Raw genomic sequence first — 19,925 nt, 5'->3', positions numbered from 1 at the left:
TATTCATACTTAAACTACATTTCTGTGGCCCATATTCAAATATTTACAACACATATGGGCGTAAATGGGCTGAAATGCAGCAGAGTAGTAGAATACAGCGGCATAAAATGGAATAAGTCAAGTAAAACTAAGCTGGGACTCATAAATTACTTTGTTAACAATGGGAAGAATCAGGGACACACTTCAGATAGATGTTTATTAAGTTCTTACACATCCAGAAAGTCAGTTTATAAAGACTTCCATTAATATAAGCCACACTTCTTTGTATGTGTTTTTCTGTGTCCTTTCGTCAGCTCCCTGGTTCATGAGGCCACCTCAGAGATGTGGTGAATGTTGGACAGCGTGAGCTGCGCCTCCCGCGCTGGGTAGAAACGTCTGGAGCGGAGCCACAGCCTCCCGATCGCCCCCGTGACCAGCAGCAAGACGACCAGCAGCCCTCCCAGAACAAAGGTCTCCACGGCTGGGAGTGCACCTGCATCTAGAGAGAAACAAACACGGGTGGAACCGCATGCGTTCAGATTGTTTTCAACATCTGTAAGCTTTGATGATAACTTAACTATCACAGATTATACAGATTATACAAATACATACTCAGGTTGGGCTTTTCACTTTTGTTTAGTAGTCGTCTGATTGGTCCATAGGACACAGTGTGGGACAGTGGGACGTCTCTCCGCGTTCTCATTGACCCGTCTTCGCTAGAACAGTTCTGTTTGGAAAATACATGAAAAACTAAAAGGCTCAGTAACTAGCAATGTGTATCTGTAAAGGGCAGTTTAACAGCCAGCTCATATGGCTGGAAAGCGGTTTCTATATTAAGGTCATACGGTGAGCGTCACATATAGAAGGCTACTTGTCTGAACTGGCCTCTGACTACCGGTTTAAGGAATGGGTGCAGCACGAGCTCACTCACGGGCTGGCACAGACCGGGGCCGTTGTGGCAGATCTGGACGTTGCAGTGGAGGAACACGTTGGTGTAAGAGCTGCCGACAAACTTAAACATTTGTATCCTGAACATGGCCTCCGGACCCTGGCCGTTCCTCAGCACGCTCAGAGTCTGCTCGCTGGTCAACACTGGACAGCTGAGCAGGGAGACAAAGAAGTCCGATAGTGAGTCTTCAAATTAGAATTAAACACTTTTCCTTTAAAAGCCGAAACAATGAATATGTTTGACAAAGATAAGAAAAACATAATCGCAGGTGATTCAACACAGAAGGGGCACGGGCTTGTTTGAGCCATTCTCTCTGGCATTGTGAAATCAATGTGCATTTCATTGCCCTGCTGTTGCTAACAGCACCAAATACTGCCTTAGTTGTCAAGGGCATGGACACAGCTGTTGAACTGAAACGCATGTGGCCTCTCAGACAGGCGTCACGTGACCCGGCTCTGGGAGTTGTTGTCTGGCCGGCTCTGTAAGCAACAAATTCTCTTATTTCAGATTTCAACAGCGCTCCTGTAAGAGGACACATGTGGTGAAATACCACGGCTATATGTGGAAATCTTCACCTATTCATTCTTAAGTTTTTCAGCTGCAAGATGACCTACTGTGGACAACAAAAGCACGACAACAAAAGTCTTATATTACACAATAAAAAGTGTTTAAGCAGTGCAGAGGCAGACCTGTCTCGGATGAAGGTGTACTGAATATTGCTGTATGGATCGCTGGTCGGCGTGGCCCAGCATCTCTCCATACGAAGCATCAGGTCAGCCGGTATCTGAGGGCAGACACGAGCCATGAAATGCTGATTCATAACTAAGTAAACAACAGGTGTACCAGGAGGTTGTAACAACATGGATGAGAAGTGGAGCAGCACTCGAATGACTGTCTAGTCACGGGAGGAGGGTTAGATTTCCAGCATTGCTTGGGACATCTATCCACAAAACATATTGCTTAAGGTTGTGTGTCTAAACTAATCCAAAAATAGCTGTCTGTAGTAAGAATACCTGAAATGCTTTAATCTGCTTCTTCTCTTGGAGCAAATCTTTCACAATTAAGTGGAAGTCTTTAAAAGTCTTGACATGATTTACCATGAAAACTTTCACAAAGATGTTATCATCCAGGGTCAGCGATGGCACAGTGGTCCATTTGTCCTCAAAGGCTTCATCTTTGTACAGCAGCATTGACACTGAGAAATTCCCGTCCTCCGTGTTTAGTGTGATGGTTCTGCAGAGTTAAGAAGATTCAAACATTTTCAACAAATAATCTTTACTGTCAGCTCAGAAGTAAAGAAAAAAATAAATAAAAAACCCACTTGACATCCACTCGAATCATGTTTTCACCGTTGGGCTGCTGGACCATGTAGTTGATTGGGTAGCGGCACACGAATGTGATGTTGATGTAGTTTCTAGTGATGATGTCCGAGTAGTTGTTGTGTATGGTGTTCATGAACATGATGTGCGTATCGTCAGAGGTCTAAGGAGACATTAGGACAGACAAATGTAAAAGGTCGCTGGATGCTATTTTAGTTGAGAAGCGCTGCAGAACACTGACATGAAGAGGAGAGTAAGGAGATCAGGTAACTCCTTTCATTGAATCATATCTACGGAAGTTTACGGTGGTGCAAAGAAATCGGGTGACCCTCTGACCCAGATCTTTGCCAACTTTCTTTCAGGGGGTCACGACATCGCACATATCTTTGTCTTTACACATCTCTAGTTCCAATAATTGTTATTAGCTCGCTGTTTTTTGTGCACTGCTACATTAAAATATCATGTTTAACTGTGCAGGGCATTCATTTTAACTGCGTTTCACGGCTGCAAACACACTCGTTTGGTCAAATAAGTATAAGAAAATGGCGTGAGAATATCCCGGAGTCCAGCAAGAAGGTTCTTGGTTCGAATCCATTGGCCTTTCTGTGTGGAGTTTGCATGTTCTCCCTGTTTCGGCGTTCTGTGACCTTCTGTGTTAGCCCTGCTGTACCTTCAATGACGCCCCAATGACGGCTGGGATAAACCCTCCAGAAGACAAGCGGTTACAGAAAATGAATGAATGAAGAAGTAATATAAAGCTGGAGAAAAAGCTGATGCATTGATGAGAAGGATACAGTAGATAATGATACCACGTAGTGTCTGTTATTTTTTTTTGTTCAGTTTTCTGTCCTTTTTGTCACTTCCTGTTTTATTTTGTAGTCTGAGTCTTCTGAAGTCTGTCTTCCTGTCTAGTTCTGTCTGTGATTGCTTTCCTCGCCCTCATGTGTTTCACCTGTGTCTCATTGTCTCCCTCTCCCTCGTGTATTTAAGCTGTGTTCCCCACTCCTTCTGTGCGAGATCGTCTTGTAGGTTTACCTTAAGCAGTCCAGCTACTTTCTTCTTTGAGTGATTTCTTTTTGGGACTTTAGCTTTTTTTTTTTTTATATCACCTGAGTTTTTGCCTGTCGGACCTTTGTACCTTAACCTGATTCCTGGATTCCTGGTTTTGACCCTGCATTCGATTAAACAACCTCTGAGCCTGCCTGATCCCTGATTCCTCCATTTGTGTTCACCTGAATTGTACATGATACCACTGAAGAAGAGGAAAAGAATGATCTCAGGTAGAAGGACACATTTCAAGTGTCATGTATTCATATGGGTGTGTGTGGTTAGAGCACACATTGGACAAGGCTGCAGCATCTTCCCTAGTGTCCCTCACACTCTGATATTCTTCCCCACTGACGTAGATAAAACCATAAAAAGGCGGCGAGTGAAAAGGCGGCGTCCGCAGTTTGAGTGGATCCCCGCCGAGTGAAGGTGGAGGACGGCCTCTGCGGTCACAGAGCAGGACGGACCCTAACCGCAGAACACGGTAAACGCTAACCAACTGTAAGCAGAGCTGACAGGTCTCGCAGAAAGCGACAGGTCTCCTTTCACGGCAGAACTCGCCGAACGCCGTCATGTTTCAGTGAAAATGTCTGCTGACCTTTAAACCCGACTATTCATTCACGTTTCCTCTGACGGCGGGGTTTAAAAAGGTTCCGCGGTCAAGGTGAGAGTGAGACATTCTTCTCCTTTAGCAACTGCCACCTAATCCAGAGCGGGCTTACTCTTGTAAAATGCTGAGGTGGAGTTCTGAGAGATTTTCTCCCCGTGGAGAGCTGTGTTAACCTTTTACTTGCTTTACAAAAAAAAAACTAAAACCATCACGCATTCCAAGTAAGAGACTCAAGGACACTTGTGAAAGGGATTTAAACCTCACAAAAGTTTGAATCCATGAATGCGGCTGGATTAAAATAACCACGGGGCTTGTTGGCAAATGATTTATGGCCTTCCTTTTCAGTGAACCTTAACAAATAATCATCATTTCCATGTAAATCCTGATAATTTAGAACTGTGAGGCTATTCAGGGTCCCTCTGCTGTTCTGAATAAGGCCCGGGGCTGTTAGAGGCCAAAGGAACAACACTGCCCTTCTTTCTTGACATAAACGCCACTCCCCCCCCCCCCCCCCTTCTTTTCTTCTCACCCCTCTCTGTCTGGCCTCTGAGTGTGTGCCTTTCTCTGTCCATCGTATTATACTTGCTATGAGCTAATTCCATAGTTCTCAACACAAAACCTCACGGGCCACGTTTACGTCACTGCAGGAAAAAAAGATAAAGAAAACCAAGCAGCTTCTCCTTGGTGCTAAAAAAAGATCCAGATCGGGGAGAAAAGTTCCCCACAACAACCACAGACGTCGTAAAATAGATAATTTATTACGATGGGGATTTTATGTCGTCGATAATGGAGATTACAAGAGTAGTTTATCTTCATCTCGGCTAAAGCTGATGTCTTCCTCTTTTGTGAAGAGCTGTCCTAAACGTCCGAGTTCACGTGCAACGTTTGATTAGTTAGACCCTCGAGATTTTACAGACACGGCCCGGTAAAGAAGTCACAGTCAGAGCAGATGATCAGCAAAAGACAAGAGGTTCGTACCATCACAGTCCCGCAGTCTGAGAGATTTGTCTTTATGCTGAAAACGTAGTCGTCCCCCACGTCAACGCCGCGGCAGTCTGGATCATTTAAATGCAGATCTGTAACCTAAGCAGAGAAAACAGTCGGTTATGAAGCACAGTGTCTACACGAATCGTTTAGAGTATGAGTCAGTTACTTTGAGGGAAATTACTGTTGAGCTTACATAAACCGGAGGCACTTTGTTGAGGAAAAAGGAGCTCGGGATGATGACCTCCATATGGTCGTTGGTGCAAATGACAGTTTCATTGAGTTCTAACAGAAAGAAGATCAAAACACTCTTTTAAACTATTTTTATGTATATGTTACAGTTTCCCACATTTACTGTGACACACTGAAGCCTCAGAGACAAATCACATATTATAATGATAAAAACACAACCAACTATATCTACTCAAGCCCCATAGTATAAATATTTTCAGTGAATTTAATCTTCTGCTATTTGAAGTGAGATGTTTTACTTTCTACCCCACAATATTAATTTGATTGCTGAAGGGACAAGCTGCTTTTCAAATCAAGTGTTTACATGCATAATATAAAGATAAAACTAACCAATAATTTAAATGCTGCTTACGTGCTTACACATCAGTATTAAGGTCAATAAATGGTACTTTTACTTTTCTTATTTTAAGTTCAAATTGCTCATAATCGCACTTGTAGAAGGGCTTCACGTATTCTCACTGTTAAGTTAATGATCTAAATGCTACTTTCAGCTTTACTACATGTTTACTACACGTTTAACCTACACGTACCAAATCGTACTGTTATTAAATTCAGAAAAAATGCTTTTACTGGACTTTGAAATGTTCTTGCAGAAGGAACCAATACATTTTTAAGCTGCAGCTAGGAAAAAAACACAGACCAATCCTGAAAATTTTAAATTATATATTAAAAATTACTTTAAAGTAGTCTCTGTAAAAAAAGCCACTTGGTTTGACCCTTGACATTTGATCCAGACGTGCGGGATGTAAGGTGCGTGCTCACCCTCTTCCTCAGGCTCCAGATGGACCTCCGAGGTGACCATCCTCACGGTGAACAGTAAACACACGAAAACCAAACTGGCAGGTGCCATCTTCCAGCGTCTTCTCCCTCTGGTTTCCTCTTAGCTCGGCCTCTCCGCTGCTTTTTTGGCCTTTTCCCCTGAAACTCAGCTCGCTGTCACCAGAAGACGTAGCACCGTCTCTTTACTCCAGCCCTCGAAACACAGCTCTAATGAACTGGGAGCCTCTCTCCGGCCTTAAAACACCAGCTTGAATGATGTCCCCGCCAACAATGAGATTCCGCACATGAATAGAGAGAACCGAGGGGAGTCCAAGGTAACACGTATGGCACCGCCTACTGCGGCGATGTCCTCTTAGTAAACATGTTACAACTGTTTCTTACTACGGGGAGCAACGAGAAGTCTGGTAACCATGTAAAGAAGGACAGCAGCACGGGGCTGGGGCACTCTTTGTTGTCAACATCCTTTGTGTGGACGTTTTAAAACCTTTACTGGTGCGGGAATCCCAGTCAGTCAGGTGAAAAGAAACTCATTACGAGTCAAGGGCAATTCAGCGACAATGCCAAGGACCGTTGAGGGTATGTGTGTGGTGGAACTGACCGTAAAATACTTAAATATGCAAATGCAAGAGAGGAAAAGATTATTTTCATCACACTAAACAAAGCGTTGAAGGAAAACTTAGGCCACATAACTGTTAAACCGGTCCAGACAATTTGTACGTGGCAATAAAATAAAAAGACAACATAGCCGCTGAGGCAATGAGGCAGAAAACTTGTTTTATGAGTGTTATTTACAAGATTAGTTTCCAAGACACTGAATCTTGAGCTTTACTTTTTCTCTTGCAAATTAAGACAGGCATCATTGTTAGGCCCAACTGTCTGGGATTGTTTTAAACACAAATAGCTTTAAGAAAATTGTCTGGTCCTGCTTCAGTGTCAGTTCTGCTGTAAAGTGAGTATAGGTCAGAAGGGAGTAAAGATCAGCGGCTTCCTTCCTGCATCTATGTTCATTACTTAATAAATACGCGGAACAAAAAGAGCTGGTTATAACAGGCTGCAACCTGTCTTTGACTTTTATTTCCTGAATGTTGTGAGATCATTTCAGAGTTAAAACTCCTCCATTTCCTTCTGTCTGGACATAAAGTGATGTTGTGTATAAATGCACGTAAATCAGTCAGATTAACACCGATATCAACACTGTACAAGTCTAGTCAAATCTCAGAATCAAACATGTACTTTAACAGGTCAAGAAGAAACTGTGACAACGTGTGACTCAAATTACACAACGGCTCCAGAAAAGTTTAAAAGTTTATCTCCAATACAATCAAGAAACATGTTCGTTGTGAGAGATTTGCTAAAATATCAACTTTTATTTTTTTTATTTTTTTGTCTGATGCTCGTATAAAAAGTGGAATGTGCAAAAAAAAAACCCCAGTGCACTTCTGTCACCGCTGCGTGAAGAGCGAGAGGCCGTGTGGGACGTCCCTCCGTGAGCTGCCGTTCAGATTCACTCCAGATGTTCGGTGTCTTCGGTGAACAGATCAGCCAGGTCGGCGACTGTCAGCACGGCGGCCTCAGAGTGCTTCATGGGTGTGCTGGTGTGACTGAAATGAAAAAGCACATTCGTCAGTTCTTCAGCCTGCTGAATTTACACTCACTTGCCAGTTCAGTAGGTACACTAGTGAAAACAAATGCATCCTAACACAACAGTCCTGCATTAAATCCTATCTTTATGAAGGTTATAGTACTCAACGCATGTTTCTATTATTTTGTCAACCCCATTTTAGTCTGTGCTCGACAACAGAAACACTTTAAACAGTTTAACCGCAACTACAACCTCCAAAATGACTGTACAGCTGAACACTGTAACAGTCATGAAGGGGGATTTAGTGCAGGACTGTGATATTAGTAAGCATTAGTTTTCACTGGTGTACCTAATTTTTTGCCCAGTGTGCTTAAATACTGTCCGCTTTAAGATTTACTGACACGCACCTTTTCTCTGCCGTCTTCAGCATCGCTTGCATTCTCTCCTCAATCGTGGATTTTATGAGGAATCTGTGAACGAACGTTGGCCTGATGGAAAGAGGGAACAGAAATGAGTATTTTACCCCAACTCAGCGGTTTATTGGGACAGTCCACTGACTCCCTTGTGTCTCTTACTTGGTTTGGCCAATCCGGTGCACTCTGCCAATGGCCTGGAGCTCATGGGCCGGGTTGAGGATGGGCTCCACCAGCAGCACGTGCGTCGCCTCGATGATGTTCAGCCCGTTGGAGCCCGTGTGGAGAGGCAGGAGAAGGATGTTGATCTTCTCTTCGTATTTGAAGGAACTCAGATTCTCCTGGAAAATAAATCACGAATTAGTCACGTATGAATCAAAGGATCTCACAAATCAAATTAAATCAAAGGTCAAAGAGGAGACTCTGTTATGATATCTCTGTCAGTATGAATGGCGGTTTTATTTTCGTTCTTGTGGGCATCTCACGGTCTTAAAAATGGGTTTCTGGGGTTGCCGGGATAGCTCAGTGGGTAGAGCTGGCGACCCATGTGCCGAGGCTGAGTCCTTACTGCAGCGGCCCAGGTTCGAGTCCGACCTGTGGCCCTTTACTGCATGTCATCCCCCATCTCTCTGCCCCCCTTTCCTGTCTACCTTCAGCTGTATCTATAATAAAGGCAACAAAAAAAAGCCCAAAAAAAAAAAAAAAAATATTTAAAAAAAAAAAAAAAAATGGGTTTCTGTGAAATTTTCACAAGATGGCACAGGGGAAAATGATAATAAATAAGAATTTGGAACCTATCTCATTCCTCATGAGTTATTTTCAGGGTAAAAAATGTATTTAATCTAAAAATTAACTAATAGGAATGAGGCGTAGCAGCGAGATGAACAAGCTGCTCAGTATTCAAGTATTTGGCAGTTGGAGACGTTTGTCTCAGTGAGGGACATTAGGACACTGGACAAACTGGTCTCCATCGTGGACAATCCGCCACATCCACTACGCCAGACAACACAGGGACAGCGGAGCTCATTCTCCAACAGACTGATTTAGCTCCACTCCAACAGTGAACGCTTCAGGACTTCTTTCATACCCTACTCTATCCAGCTGTACAACAACTCACCTTTCTGCAACAGATAACTCCATGTCCGTCTCTATTTCTTGTCCATATACTAATTCTGTAATTTTTTTTATACTAAAGTCTATCTAAGTCTAGATCTAAGTCTAAAGAGTCTGTTTTTCATTCATTCAATCATTTGATCATCTGCTAGAGGAACAAAACACGGTAAATTAAAAACAAGATGCGTAATTCAATAATGTCACAAAGTCAAACCTGGAATTTGTGAATTCCGTTGATTTGAGAGAACTCCATGTTATTGTCAAACAAGGCCTTAGCGATGATGTCCAGCACACTCTGCCACTGTGCAGAAGAGAACCAGAGGGTTAGATCCACTGATGGCTCGATATATAGACAAAAAAAAAAAAAAAGCAGAGATAGTTTAGAGTTACCGTGGAGAAGACGAGACATTTGGCCCCGGGGTAGGTCCCCTGAATCTTCTTCAGCGTTCTCACCACCGCCTCCACTTTGGTAGAGTGGCTTCCCTGACAAACACAGGAAATGGAAAGTTATTATTAACACAATCCTAAAATCTTCCAGATGACAAGGTGTCGCTGACTAACCTTTACTGGTATGTCTTGGTCCTGACTGGAAGACTGGGTGGTGAACACGTAGGAGATTTCCGCGTGGGACGTAGTCTGCCGGCAAATGGCGCACTTGATGGCACGCCGCCTCGAGCCCACGCTGTACTGCTCCACAATGATGGCTATGCACTCGTTGCAGAAGCAGTGGCCGCAAGTCAGCACTGCCCACTAGGAAAGGAGAGAGGGGACAAGGGATTAGTGTTAGCAGCAAAAAACTGTACGGCATGTTTCTCAAAATAGTTCCAAGTATGATAATAAAATCTGAGATACAAAAAGGTACTAGCAAGTACAAAAACAGCTATTTCTGCTTTCTCTTAAATTGTTCTCCCCTGTATATAAGTATGGGAGCAGACGTTGTTATTTGGATGAACTAAAAATAGGTCTCTTTACCTCACAATATCAACCAAACGCCAAATCTTAAATACATGAAGAATAAAAGGAATCTGCTTAAGACTATATGTGATTATAATCCCTTGTGGGTTGATAAATTCTACAGAAGCTGAGGATTTACGCCCCGAAACTTTGAACTGAAAGCTCACCCCGCTTCTCAAGAAATTCAAGCTATTTAAGTCTGTTATAAGCTGGATCGTTACACAAACACTGCGGCAAATACCTCTTGCGAGATGTTTGAAATGTACCATCAACACTCACCTCCTGACCCAGGGGCCGGGCGCAGATAGGACACGGCTCTGGGTTCAGCCCTCCAGTAGCCTTGTCCTGGGACTTGAGAAAGGAATTTATGTTTAAGATCATGCCACACAATTTGAGATAAATTCTTTGAATGAGCTAAAGGGAAGTTAGCCGCCAAGTGTTTAACTACCTTCTCCAGATTTGTGAGATACAGAAACTGGCCGAGCTTCTTTTGCAGCTGAGACTTGGCCACAGCTTGGTCGTTCAAGAGCTTGACTCTGTTCTGCTCCACCTGGGAGCGAAACAACCGGGGGCAGAGGTCAGGAATGCAGTAAAAATAGTTAAGGCAGAAAATGACATCCTGGGAAACTTTCAGTCGCGCGAAAACCTGCAGGCTGAAATGCCGGGTCAGAGGCCACATTAAAGGTGTTTGTTCCATCCAGACTGCCCTGCAACTTTGTGGCGCTCGCTCACAGCAGATGAAACCGGCTATGTTACATACAGTATATAAATAGCAAGCTGTAAACCTCACCTCGTGGGGCTCTATAATGTGCAGCAGCTTGGGCTTTGGCTCATCGGGAAGGCGCACACGCAGCCTCTCCGTGGCCATGCCCAGCTCATCGATGGCCGACACATGATTACGCAGCACCATCCAGTACTCGTGCAGCACCTGAGGAGAGAAGGCAGGTTTCACCCCTACTTAAACACTTATTTTGGAAGTCTTAAATAAATAAAGGCCTAATGACCTTAAATCATGAGGCACATCCTTCCAATTTGTAAAAGAATCTCATAACCCGATCTTCGGCATGTTGTAAGTAGGATTACAAACCTTGTACTCCTTCTTCCAGGTCTCAAACAGCTCCATAAAAGTGTTCCCCTCCTCTGCTAGCTCTGGGTCTATGCGTTTGACTTTGGCGAAAGACAAAATGGCCTTTAGGGTGCGTTCGGTCTCGCTGGCTGCCCACAGGCCTCGGCTCGTGGTGGGGAGACGGTCGTCCACCAGGCCCTCCTCATCCTCGATCATCTCCTCAAAGATGGCCGTCTGACCCTTCACACTGTGGAGGAGGTTTACTAATTACCCCAAGAAGTCGATTTAATAAGCTGATGGATTTAAAACTATTGCTCCACTTACGTATGAGAAAAGAGCTTGGACTCGTAATCCGTGAAAAGTTCATCCGCTTTGCAAAAGACACAGCTGAAATATGACAAGAGAGGAGTGTTAGTTACAGAAACTACGTTGAACCGGAATCAGATTTCCAGTATTTTTTTAGGTAAAACCACTTGAAGCCAGAAAACTCTCGTGACGTACTTGTTGAGCGGCAGCCGCATGGGCCTGAGGTGACAAGCCGTGGCCTCGTCTATAACTTTTTGCGAAGCTGGACCCTCGAGTCTCTTCACTGCGTCTTGCACAGTCTTCTGAGATTTCATCAGGTCTTGCATTTGCGTGGTGAGAAGAAACTGAAGACCACGGGCATCGCGGAACCTGCGGGATCCCCAAGACGTTTTTTTTGTTAGCACGTCGGCCTTTGGAGAAATACTCACTGTATTGGTACTTTGTTAAAACTGGTTTACTTGTCTGCCATGGAGAGCTTGTGGGCTTGTTGTTTGTAGCTGGACGTCAGCTCATTCTTGATGCGGGACACCAGGTCGTCGTCGTTGGAGCAGCGGATCGATCTCTGAATGACCTCCAGCCACCAGGGAGAGTTCAGGTTGACCTGAGTAAGAAAGGTAATGATTTTTAATAGGTGCATGTATAAATAACAGTTTACACTGACCCAGTACTTTATCAAATTTAGCGCAATGTCCCTGAAAGTAAAGCATTCCTCACTTTCCGCTTCAGCTCTTTGATGTTCTGTAGCACCGGCTGCAGGGCCTGATGGGCGTCCGCCACCTCGGAGTCATATTTGGTCATGTAGTGCTGTCTCAGCTGCTCGGCCTGCAGAGACGAGAGGTAGGGCGACATAAAAACCTGCAGTGGCAGTTCATCGAAAAAAAAACTAACTAATGTACTATTAATTCCTTACTGGAACAGAGATGTCCTGACTGAGAAAACGTTTACCTCTTCGCTCAGGCGGTCGTCTCTCAGAGTTGGAGGAATCCCAGGATGCTTCGCGCTCAGCAGTTCCATCAAGTTGTGAGTAGCGTGAAGCCTCTGTTTTACCACAACGATCAATGGAATAAATTAATAAGCTTAAATGCAGGAAAATAGAGAATCTGATTTGATGTCTCATTCCACCGTCTCTTTGTAGAAATAATAAAACTTTTCATATGTAAATTCCAGCTATGTAGAAAGAAGCACATATGGAATAGGGCCACGTACCTGTAATGAATCCGTTTTCAGCCTGCCTTTGTGCTCCTCTGATGAACGAAGCACTTCTCTATACATCTCTGCCGCCTCTACAAACTCACCTGCAAAGAAAATGGTCATCCACTCAATACGTGCATCACACATAGAGTTAATGAGACGGGCTATACAACCCACCCCTATCCATACGTATCCCCTGCTTCGACAAAACACCCCGGTACAAAAAGCGTTTGGAGACACAAAGATGAGATCGCGGCTTGTGTTTTGTTTGAACTGATTCCCATGGGAAACTGGGAGCAGAGGGGGAAGCAGTATAGAAGTGGGGTTTTATACCTCTGATGATGTGGATTCCAGCCAGGCCGTTGAGAGCGCACACCAATTGTCTGTGAGCTTCTTCACACTCCACTCGACATTTCTTCTGCAGGGACTTCAGGAGCTCCTCCATCGTCATGGTGCTGGGGACGCGAGGCACACAGACAAACCCACTTAACGAATCCTCCAGCGCAAATTACAGAGAATGGGTCAGCTTTAAATAAACACAACTGTGCACTGTATAATTGACAAGAAAGGTTGCTGGGGTCTATTACCGTCCCTAATGCTATGATCCTTCATTTAGTCTGGCTAGATTGTTAATTAACCGGTGCAGCTGCCTACACAATTGCCTTGAAAACATAACACAGAGTGTTATCCACCTTTTCTGTAGGGGCAGGAACTCCCCCCTCACAGCCTGCGGATGGCAGCAGGCCTGGCGCAGCCTCAGCAGCGGGTACAGGATGGTGTTGACGGTGCGGCGGTCGAGGCTGCCGAGTTTCAGGCTCCAGTCGGAGATCTTCCTGAGTTTGACCAACGCGTCCTGGGAGCAAACCTCGTGCTGGCGGTGGTAGAAGTGACCCTCGACGGGGGAGAAGTGGAGCCAGTGCACCTCCTCCGTCTGAGGTGGGATCTGAATCTGGAGAGATTCGAGAAGAGACGTTAAAATGGAGGAGGAAGCTTTCAGGTGAATCTGAGACTATACTGACATGTAATCAGTCTTTCTGGGGGTCTTAAGACCATGACATGTCAAAACTAGTTGGTGTTTTAACCAATATGCCACCATGTATATACAATAAGTCCTCTACGTATCCGACAAAGAACACCTTAAACATCTTTTCTCTGTTAAAAGAGGTTTAACTTTTACAATCCTACCTGATCGATGACGTCTTTTTTAGCCGATCGCCATAATAGCTGAGCGATCACATTGTACAGAGGTTCTGTGTTGCCACGACGATAGGGGCGATAAAGCAGCTGGTCCCACCAGTGTTTCACCCAGTATGGATCCAGCCCCAGGAAGAGTACGAGGCCATACAAGTCTACACAGTGAACACAGTCAGGAACATTTTTATCAAGGTTCTTAATGCGCCTGCTTAATTTTGTTTCCACGTAAAGATTTTTTTACCTTCTAAGCCTCTCTGGACAGGAGTACCACTGACGCACCATCGGTTGACAGACGCAAGCCGCAGAGCCATTTCTGCAGCCTAATGTAAAAAAAAAAATAATTTACATAAAGTTCGAACAAACAAAATAAACTAGAAACAATTCCATCAACTCACCTTGGCAGTGGGGCATTCAACCATCTGAGCCTCGTCCAGACAGATGCGCCACCACTCCACCGCCACCAGGGGACTGGGCACGGCCATGTAGCGCTTCTGGTTGCGGAAGCGGCGGCCGTCTTTGCTGTTGCTGTGGGGGATGTCGACGTAGTTGAGCTCGGAGCGCAGCACGTCGTAGGTGGTGATGACCACGTCCTGCTCAGCGAGCATGTGCGGCTGGATGAAGCCGTGCTTCTTCACGCCCTGATAGACCTGAGATAGGAAATGCGGATAAATAAAAAATGAAAGTTATGGGAAGCCTTTTCAGCAGGCGAGATGACGAAGATAGGGAACATTAAGAGTAAATTCTCCTGAGATCATAATACATGACACTACCACCTAGAAAATTAAAAAATAAGACCTAGAGACTCATGTATGTACAGATCTACCCTCTTACCAGCACTCTTAGGGAGGAGGACCTGATGTGCCGGTTGATCTCCTCCACCCACTGGTGACAGATGGAGCTTGGGGAGATGATGAGGGTGGCACCGGTGGACACCGGTTTCATAGCTACCAGGCAGTGAGGGCAGTAGAAAGGTGTGGTCTCGAGGCTCTCCTCTTTGTAGTTGACGCAGTCCGCGTGCTGCCACAGCTGACAGTTCATACACTGGACTCGAGCTTTGTAGTCGATGAGGCCCAGCTCACCACAGATACACTCAAAGCGGTAGTCAGGGGTGTTGAAAGGGGCGACAGATGCTCTGGTGGGGGTCTCGTCCTCCTCCTCCTCCTCCAGCGAGTCGAGCTGTGTCGCTTTTCCTCTTTCTTCACGTAGATCGTCTGTGTTCTGCGTGTCCCGTGTGTCTGACTCACTTTTATCCTGAGACATCTGTGAGGGTGCCATGGAGGTGTCCAGCATGTCGTCAGACTGATCCGATTTCTCATTCAGACTTTCATCCCATACCTTCTTTGTTTCCGTTTCCTCGGCTGCCGGACAGTCAGATGCAGGGGAGCTCACGTCTCTCTGATCTTCTGAGAGAGAGTTTTGCAGAGCAGCTTCTGCCTTCTCCTTCGCTCGTCTCTGGAACATTTTCCTGGGCGTACTCTCTGTCGTTTTGAAAGTCTAAAAAAAACAAAACACAAATGAAACTCAGACAATAGAACAAAGTAATATTTGCAGCATAGCACATTCACATTAGACGCTCTTTAGTCTCACAGGCTTGGATGCTCCCGCTAATATCTTCTTTGTTTCTTTGTAGTTCTTTCCCAGCTTGAATGATCCGGCCAAGCCACGACCTTTGACCCGGTCAACCATGCCTTCGTCTATGAGCTTGGTCAGCGTCTTCTTGATGTGGTTGCGGTTCTTTAAGAGGTCGTAGCCGTAAGTGGCACGGATGTAGGTGAAGATAGCGTTGACTGAGGCCCCTTTGCCAGATTTCATCTCCTTTATCGCGGTGAGCAGCATGACACGGACGGCTGCAGAAACATAACGATAAAAATATAAATGTAACCCAAACTTTAAAGGCTGGTGAGGATTGTCAGAGAGGATTGTGAGTGACATACCTGGATAGGATATTTTCATTTTAGGCTGAACTTCAGACTTGCAACGGACAACCTTCTTTCTTTCTAGTGGAGGAGGAGGAACGAAGTAATTCACAGACTTTCCCTGCAAAAACCAAGAGTTAAACCGTCAGGTATATATTTACATTATACGTATACGTTCACGCAAACTAGCCATGTATGCAGTTTGCTTTAAAATATAATAATCCTACCTCTTAGACTGAAGGTAAAGAGAGAGAATAAGCCTGTGTTTGTAACGACCTACTGATCCTCACCACAGGTAGCGTGAGGGTCTCCTGTTCCAGGTCCTGCCGTGTGTGAAACAGGATGAGGGCCAGAACTTCCACCGTCTTTCCGAGCCCCATCTCATCGGCCAGGATCCCACCAGGCCACTCGATGCCGGCCAAGGGAAATTCTCGCATTATGCTGGGGGGAAAAAAAAAACACCCTAAAATGTTGCAACAACACAAATTTTACATATACGTCCAGAAACTGGTTTGATAAAAGTAGGTTAAAGAGTCAAATCATCAAAAGGTTTTGGTCACGGTGCTCAAATAGGAACAAAAATCTACTTTCAGATATTTAACTTCTGTTTAATCCGAAGCGTTTAATGGAAATGCAGATGTCAGACACATAGTTTCTGGATGAATATGATTCTTAAGGCGTTTTCCTGAAGTAAAGAAAAGCACAAACTAAATTCCATTCATCTTGTAGTCATGATGTTAGCGCTAAAGTTCCTGAATTAATTGTCCCTTTAACACTAGATAGCCCGTTTTCTTACCAGCCAGTAAAAGGGTTGTAAAACAACTTCTTCCCACACAAAGTAAGCAACTCCCGCCAGAGGAAATGCAGCGATTGTTCTGCAAAGAAACAATAAATATTGATCAGTTTTACTCATTTATATTATTGTCATGTCTTTCTGAGAGTCATCTGAAACTTAAAATGTAGATAAACCACTTCCACATTTCAAAAGATAATAGTTTCCATTAGCAGCAGGCTAATGATGAACTTACCTTTAGGTGAGGTGTTCCGGTATTTCTCTCTCCTCAGCATCCAGTTGACTGCCTGGCTCTGATAGGGCCTGAGCACAGGAATAAGAGCCTTGTGCTGGACGTCATAGGTCACCTCATGGCTCTCATTCTGGTGCAGATGCCGGACGTAATCGTAGAGCTCCTCGACATTTTGCCTTTCCAGGTCGGTGTCACATTCCTCTTCCTCGTTTTCAACGACTTCTACGAGGAAAATACAGCAGAGGCAGGATCTAAGTGTTTCGTTATACTTGAGTATACTTGATTCAAGCACTACATTATATATCACATAAACTGTCATGGTACTACTACCCAGATTACAGCATGAACTAGACACTATGACCTGACACTTACCTGGGATAATGAAATCGTAGAAATACTCCATTAACTTCTGCATTAATTGATTTGCTTTCTTTAGCCGAGCATTTCCCTCGCTGAGGAACTCCGGCTTTCCAAGCCCAGCTTCCATCAAGTAAATCCCAATCTGACAGAGAGATGCAATTTACAGCTAACAAATATGATTTTAACACTGAGGGGCAGAGAATTTCAGCTGAAACAAGCAGTGGATTAAGTAGTTAGAGAAAACTGTTTATAAACTATAACACTATGAACACACTTGCACTCATCCATGAGATACAAATGTATAATTATTAATATTCCCTTTGCAAATGCCACATACCTTGACTGATTCCTCTTTTGTCTGGTGGCAGAGCTGCACCACCCTCCTCTTCTGCAGCCAGTCGAGGTCCTCCAGTGGGATCCTACTGAGGCTGCACACTGCAGTACAAATGTCCTCCTCAGGCCTCCACTGCTGTCCTGAGTCTTCATCGCAGCTGCTGTAGCTGAGGCAGAGCTGGTCGCCCATCCTGTGGAGCGTGAAAGTCCTCTGTTCACAGTCGAATGGGAGAAAAGCCGGCCGTACGCTGAACTCCCCAATGAGGGCCTTCCAGGTGTGGCTAAGCTTCACAGCTGGTAACACAGTGATCGCAAGAGAGGTGGAGGCAGAGGTGCTATCTGACGACGTGCCGGGAAGTTCGTCTAAAAACTGGACAGAGTGGGTTTCGACAGCTTCCGTGACATCCTCTGAGCTGAAGAGAAAGGCGCTGCTCGTTGTGGGTTCGCCTGAAAGAATGGAGCAGGTAGGTATCTGGTCATCTTCCTGGATCACCTCGGTCTTGCGGTCATCCAGCATGTTCCAGTTTAATTTCTTCTTGGCTTCTTCGTCCACCCTCACTGGAGGGGCCCTCTTTCTTCTGCTACTCATGATGAAATCCTGCACAGAGAGGAAATTTATTTCTTAGAAAACCAATAGGAAAGAGCACTTATTTACATTTGATAGACAAAGTAAGTTGTTCTTTTACATCAACAACATTTCCTACAGATAGACAGACAACTTTAGGCAATATCAAATTTTCCACCTTTGAATGTACTTTATATTTGGTTTACTTTTGCTGTTTAAAGGCTTTTAAATCCTTACTTACTATTTTTTTTTTTCTAAATGTATTTAAATGTTTGGGTGTGTGGCATGAGGAGCTCAATTTAAGTTATTTTTTCCTTCTTGGAATATTTGATTTTGGGCTTTTAGACTAACAAGACTGAAAAGAAAGATAATATCCTTTAATTTTCACTCTTAGATTTTAACTTTGGGTACAACTAATGTTGATATTGTGCTTTCCAAACACACACAATGAAATTGCAAATATGACATATGCTCCTGAGTTTAATTAAGATCAACATTTCTTTTAGACTGACAGACAAGCTCAAGCTTAAATATCTAATCTTGCACCTTTGTATTTACATGTGGTGTCCTTCTTTATTATACAGTTCTACTTTTGTAATAAGAAAAACCATGACTGAAAAAGAAAGCAATATAGAAATGTTAGCAAAAATAAGCAACAGGTTTTTTTTATATCCCATTTCTTATTCTTTAATTTGGCGCCTCAGGCTTTATCTTTGGACACTTTGGAGGGCCCAGATCCAGAAGATGGGGACCACCAATGTAGGTATCATGCTTTCCAAAAACAGACAGGAATCGTTAATAGTTTATGTTTGTCCCCTCTCAGTTGTGTCTTTCTGTCCGTTTCCTCCACAGACTCTGACATCTGGACATGTAGGTAAACACTGAAGTTGAACATTAGCAGCTAACTTCTCGTGCAGTCAACAGAATCACCTGTTATCATCACATTCACCAAGAATCAGGTTAAATAAACTGCTAGCCAGCTAACTGTAATGTCCTTCCGCACGTTGGCTTAAAATCAGCTGTTTAAAAAGTCGCACCCTCCTCTTGGGGAAAGTTTTTGTGCAAGAAAATCAGACAGCAGTGTCTCAGTGTTATGACACCGTTACACAATGAGCGCTGCGCATTTCTCTGTTTGGCTCTAAACCAGCGAATCAAAAGGAGTATATTTACTTTCTGTGTCTCCCGCAAGCCGAACCGGATGTTATCGCTGCATCAGAACTCGTTTCATGTTGCAGCAGCTGCAGAAAATAACGCTGTCATCCGCCAAAACACAGTTCAATTATCGAGCTCAATGTTGACGTCCGCCATTTTTAAATACAGGAAGTGACGTCTGAATACCGGAAATGCTTTAAAAAAAGAAAACTAACACTTTTATTTGTTTTTATGTTAATAGTACGCATAAATACGAGTTTTAAATGTTTAATAATTTAATAATTTTAATAATAATAATACTTTCTGTACTGTACACATATTTTTTTTAGTTTTATTTTAGTTTTAATTTTAGACACTTTTTTCAAAGAAACTTTAAAAATAATACTTTCTTGAAAATTTCTAGGAACAAATAGAGATATTATTGACTATTTTTGGGTAGATTAGTTACTTTCAGCGTTAATATCACTTACTTTAATTACTTTAATCGTTTAATCTTTAACAGTTTTTGCTTATTTCCACAATAATTTGATTTATTTTTACAATTTAATTAATGTAAAGTGCGAATTTAGTGGCAAAGTTTTGAGTTTAGTTGTTTTTATAGGTTGTGCATCATAAGTATTAATATAGTTTGTGCATCAATATTATTGATAAAGTTTTGTTTGAACGTAGGCTGCAGTTGCAGTACCACTCACCGGCCGCACGGTGGCAGCAGAGCTTTGATATTTTCGTTTTACGCCTGCAGCAGTGAATTGCAAATGCATCACATCTGTCCCTGTTGGACACGACGCAGGAGGGATAATTCACGTGAAGTTTAACGAGTCATATTACAGTTTTT

At 43.7% G+C, this 19,925-nt stretch overlaps 2 protein-coding genes across 2 annotated transcripts; both read right to left on the bottom strand.

The window, feature by feature from the left end:
- Positions 1 to 302: 302 nt before the first annotated feature.
- On the bottom strand, positions 303 to 5,942 carry LOC311505092 (pancreatic secretory granule membrane major glycoprotein GP2; the record flags this gene model as incomplete). The annotated part of the gene is made up of 9 exons (XM_084568494.1): positions 303 to 478; positions 592 to 706; positions 911 to 1,079; positions 1,618 to 1,712; positions 2,026 to 2,161; positions 2,250 to 2,410; positions 4,883 to 4,987; positions 5,085 to 5,173; positions 5,903 to 5,942. 9 exons carry the CDS (start codon positions 5,940 to 5,942, stop codon positions 303 to 305), a joined length of 1,086 nt encoding a protein of 361 aa, XP_084424620.1.
- A 1,271-nt stretch (positions 5,943 to 7,213) lies between these two features.
- On the bottom strand, positions 7,214 to 19,246 carry shprh (SNF2 histone linker PHD RING helicase). The gene is made up of 30 exons (XM_084568823.1): positions 19,109 to 19,246; positions 17,378 to 17,971; positions 17,053 to 17,182; positions 16,684 to 16,902; positions 16,452 to 16,530; positions 15,946 to 16,096; positions 15,674 to 15,776; positions 15,327 to 15,586; positions 14,571 to 15,233; positions 14,135 to 14,386; positions 13,981 to 14,059; positions 13,731 to 13,894; positions 13,238 to 13,494; positions 12,879 to 13,000; positions 12,561 to 12,649; positions 12,300 to 12,392; positions 12,069 to 12,176; positions 11,813 to 11,955; positions 11,550 to 11,723; positions 11,373 to 11,435; positions 11,070 to 11,295; positions 10,773 to 10,910; positions 10,431 to 10,532; positions 10,262 to 10,333; positions 9,590 to 9,778; positions 9,419 to 9,511; positions 9,243 to 9,329; positions 8,078 to 8,256; positions 7,910 to 7,990; positions 7,214 to 7,521 (listed from the first exon to the last, which is right to left on the bottom strand). Exons 2-30 carry the CDS (start codon positions 17,960 to 17,962, stop codon positions 7,425 to 7,427), a joined length of 4,998 nt encoding a protein of 1,665 aa, XP_084424949.1. The 5' UTR covers positions 17,963 to 17,971; positions 19,109 to 19,246; the 3' UTR covers positions 7,214 to 7,424.
- Positions 19,247 to 19,925: the final 679 nt, after the last annotated feature.

Source organism: Chelon labrosus (genome assembly GCF_963514085.1).
Source record: "Chelon labrosus genome assembly, chromosome: 20".
NCBI lineage: Eukaryota > Metazoa > Chordata > Actinopteri > Mugiliformes > Mugilidae > Chelon > Chelon labrosus.
The sequence above is the reverse complement of the archived record's forward strand: the minus strand, read 5'-3'. Positions and strand labels throughout refer to the sequence as shown.

Excerpts from the sequence above, each read along its gene's own strand:
- shprh (XM_084568823.1), bottom strand. The coding sequence starts at position 17,962 with ATGAGTAGCAGAAGAAAGAGGGCCCCTCCAGTGAGGGTGGACGAAGAA. Across the intron at positions 13,001-13,237 it reads TTCCTGCCCCTACAGAAAAG|CACCATGACGATGGAGGAGC; the intron begins GTGGATAACACT and ends TCGCGTCCCCAG. Across the intron at positions 11,296-11,372 it reads TCCAAGCTCTTTTCTCATAC|TGTGAAGGGTCAGACGGCCA; the intron begins GTAAGTGGAGCA and ends CCTCCTCCACAG.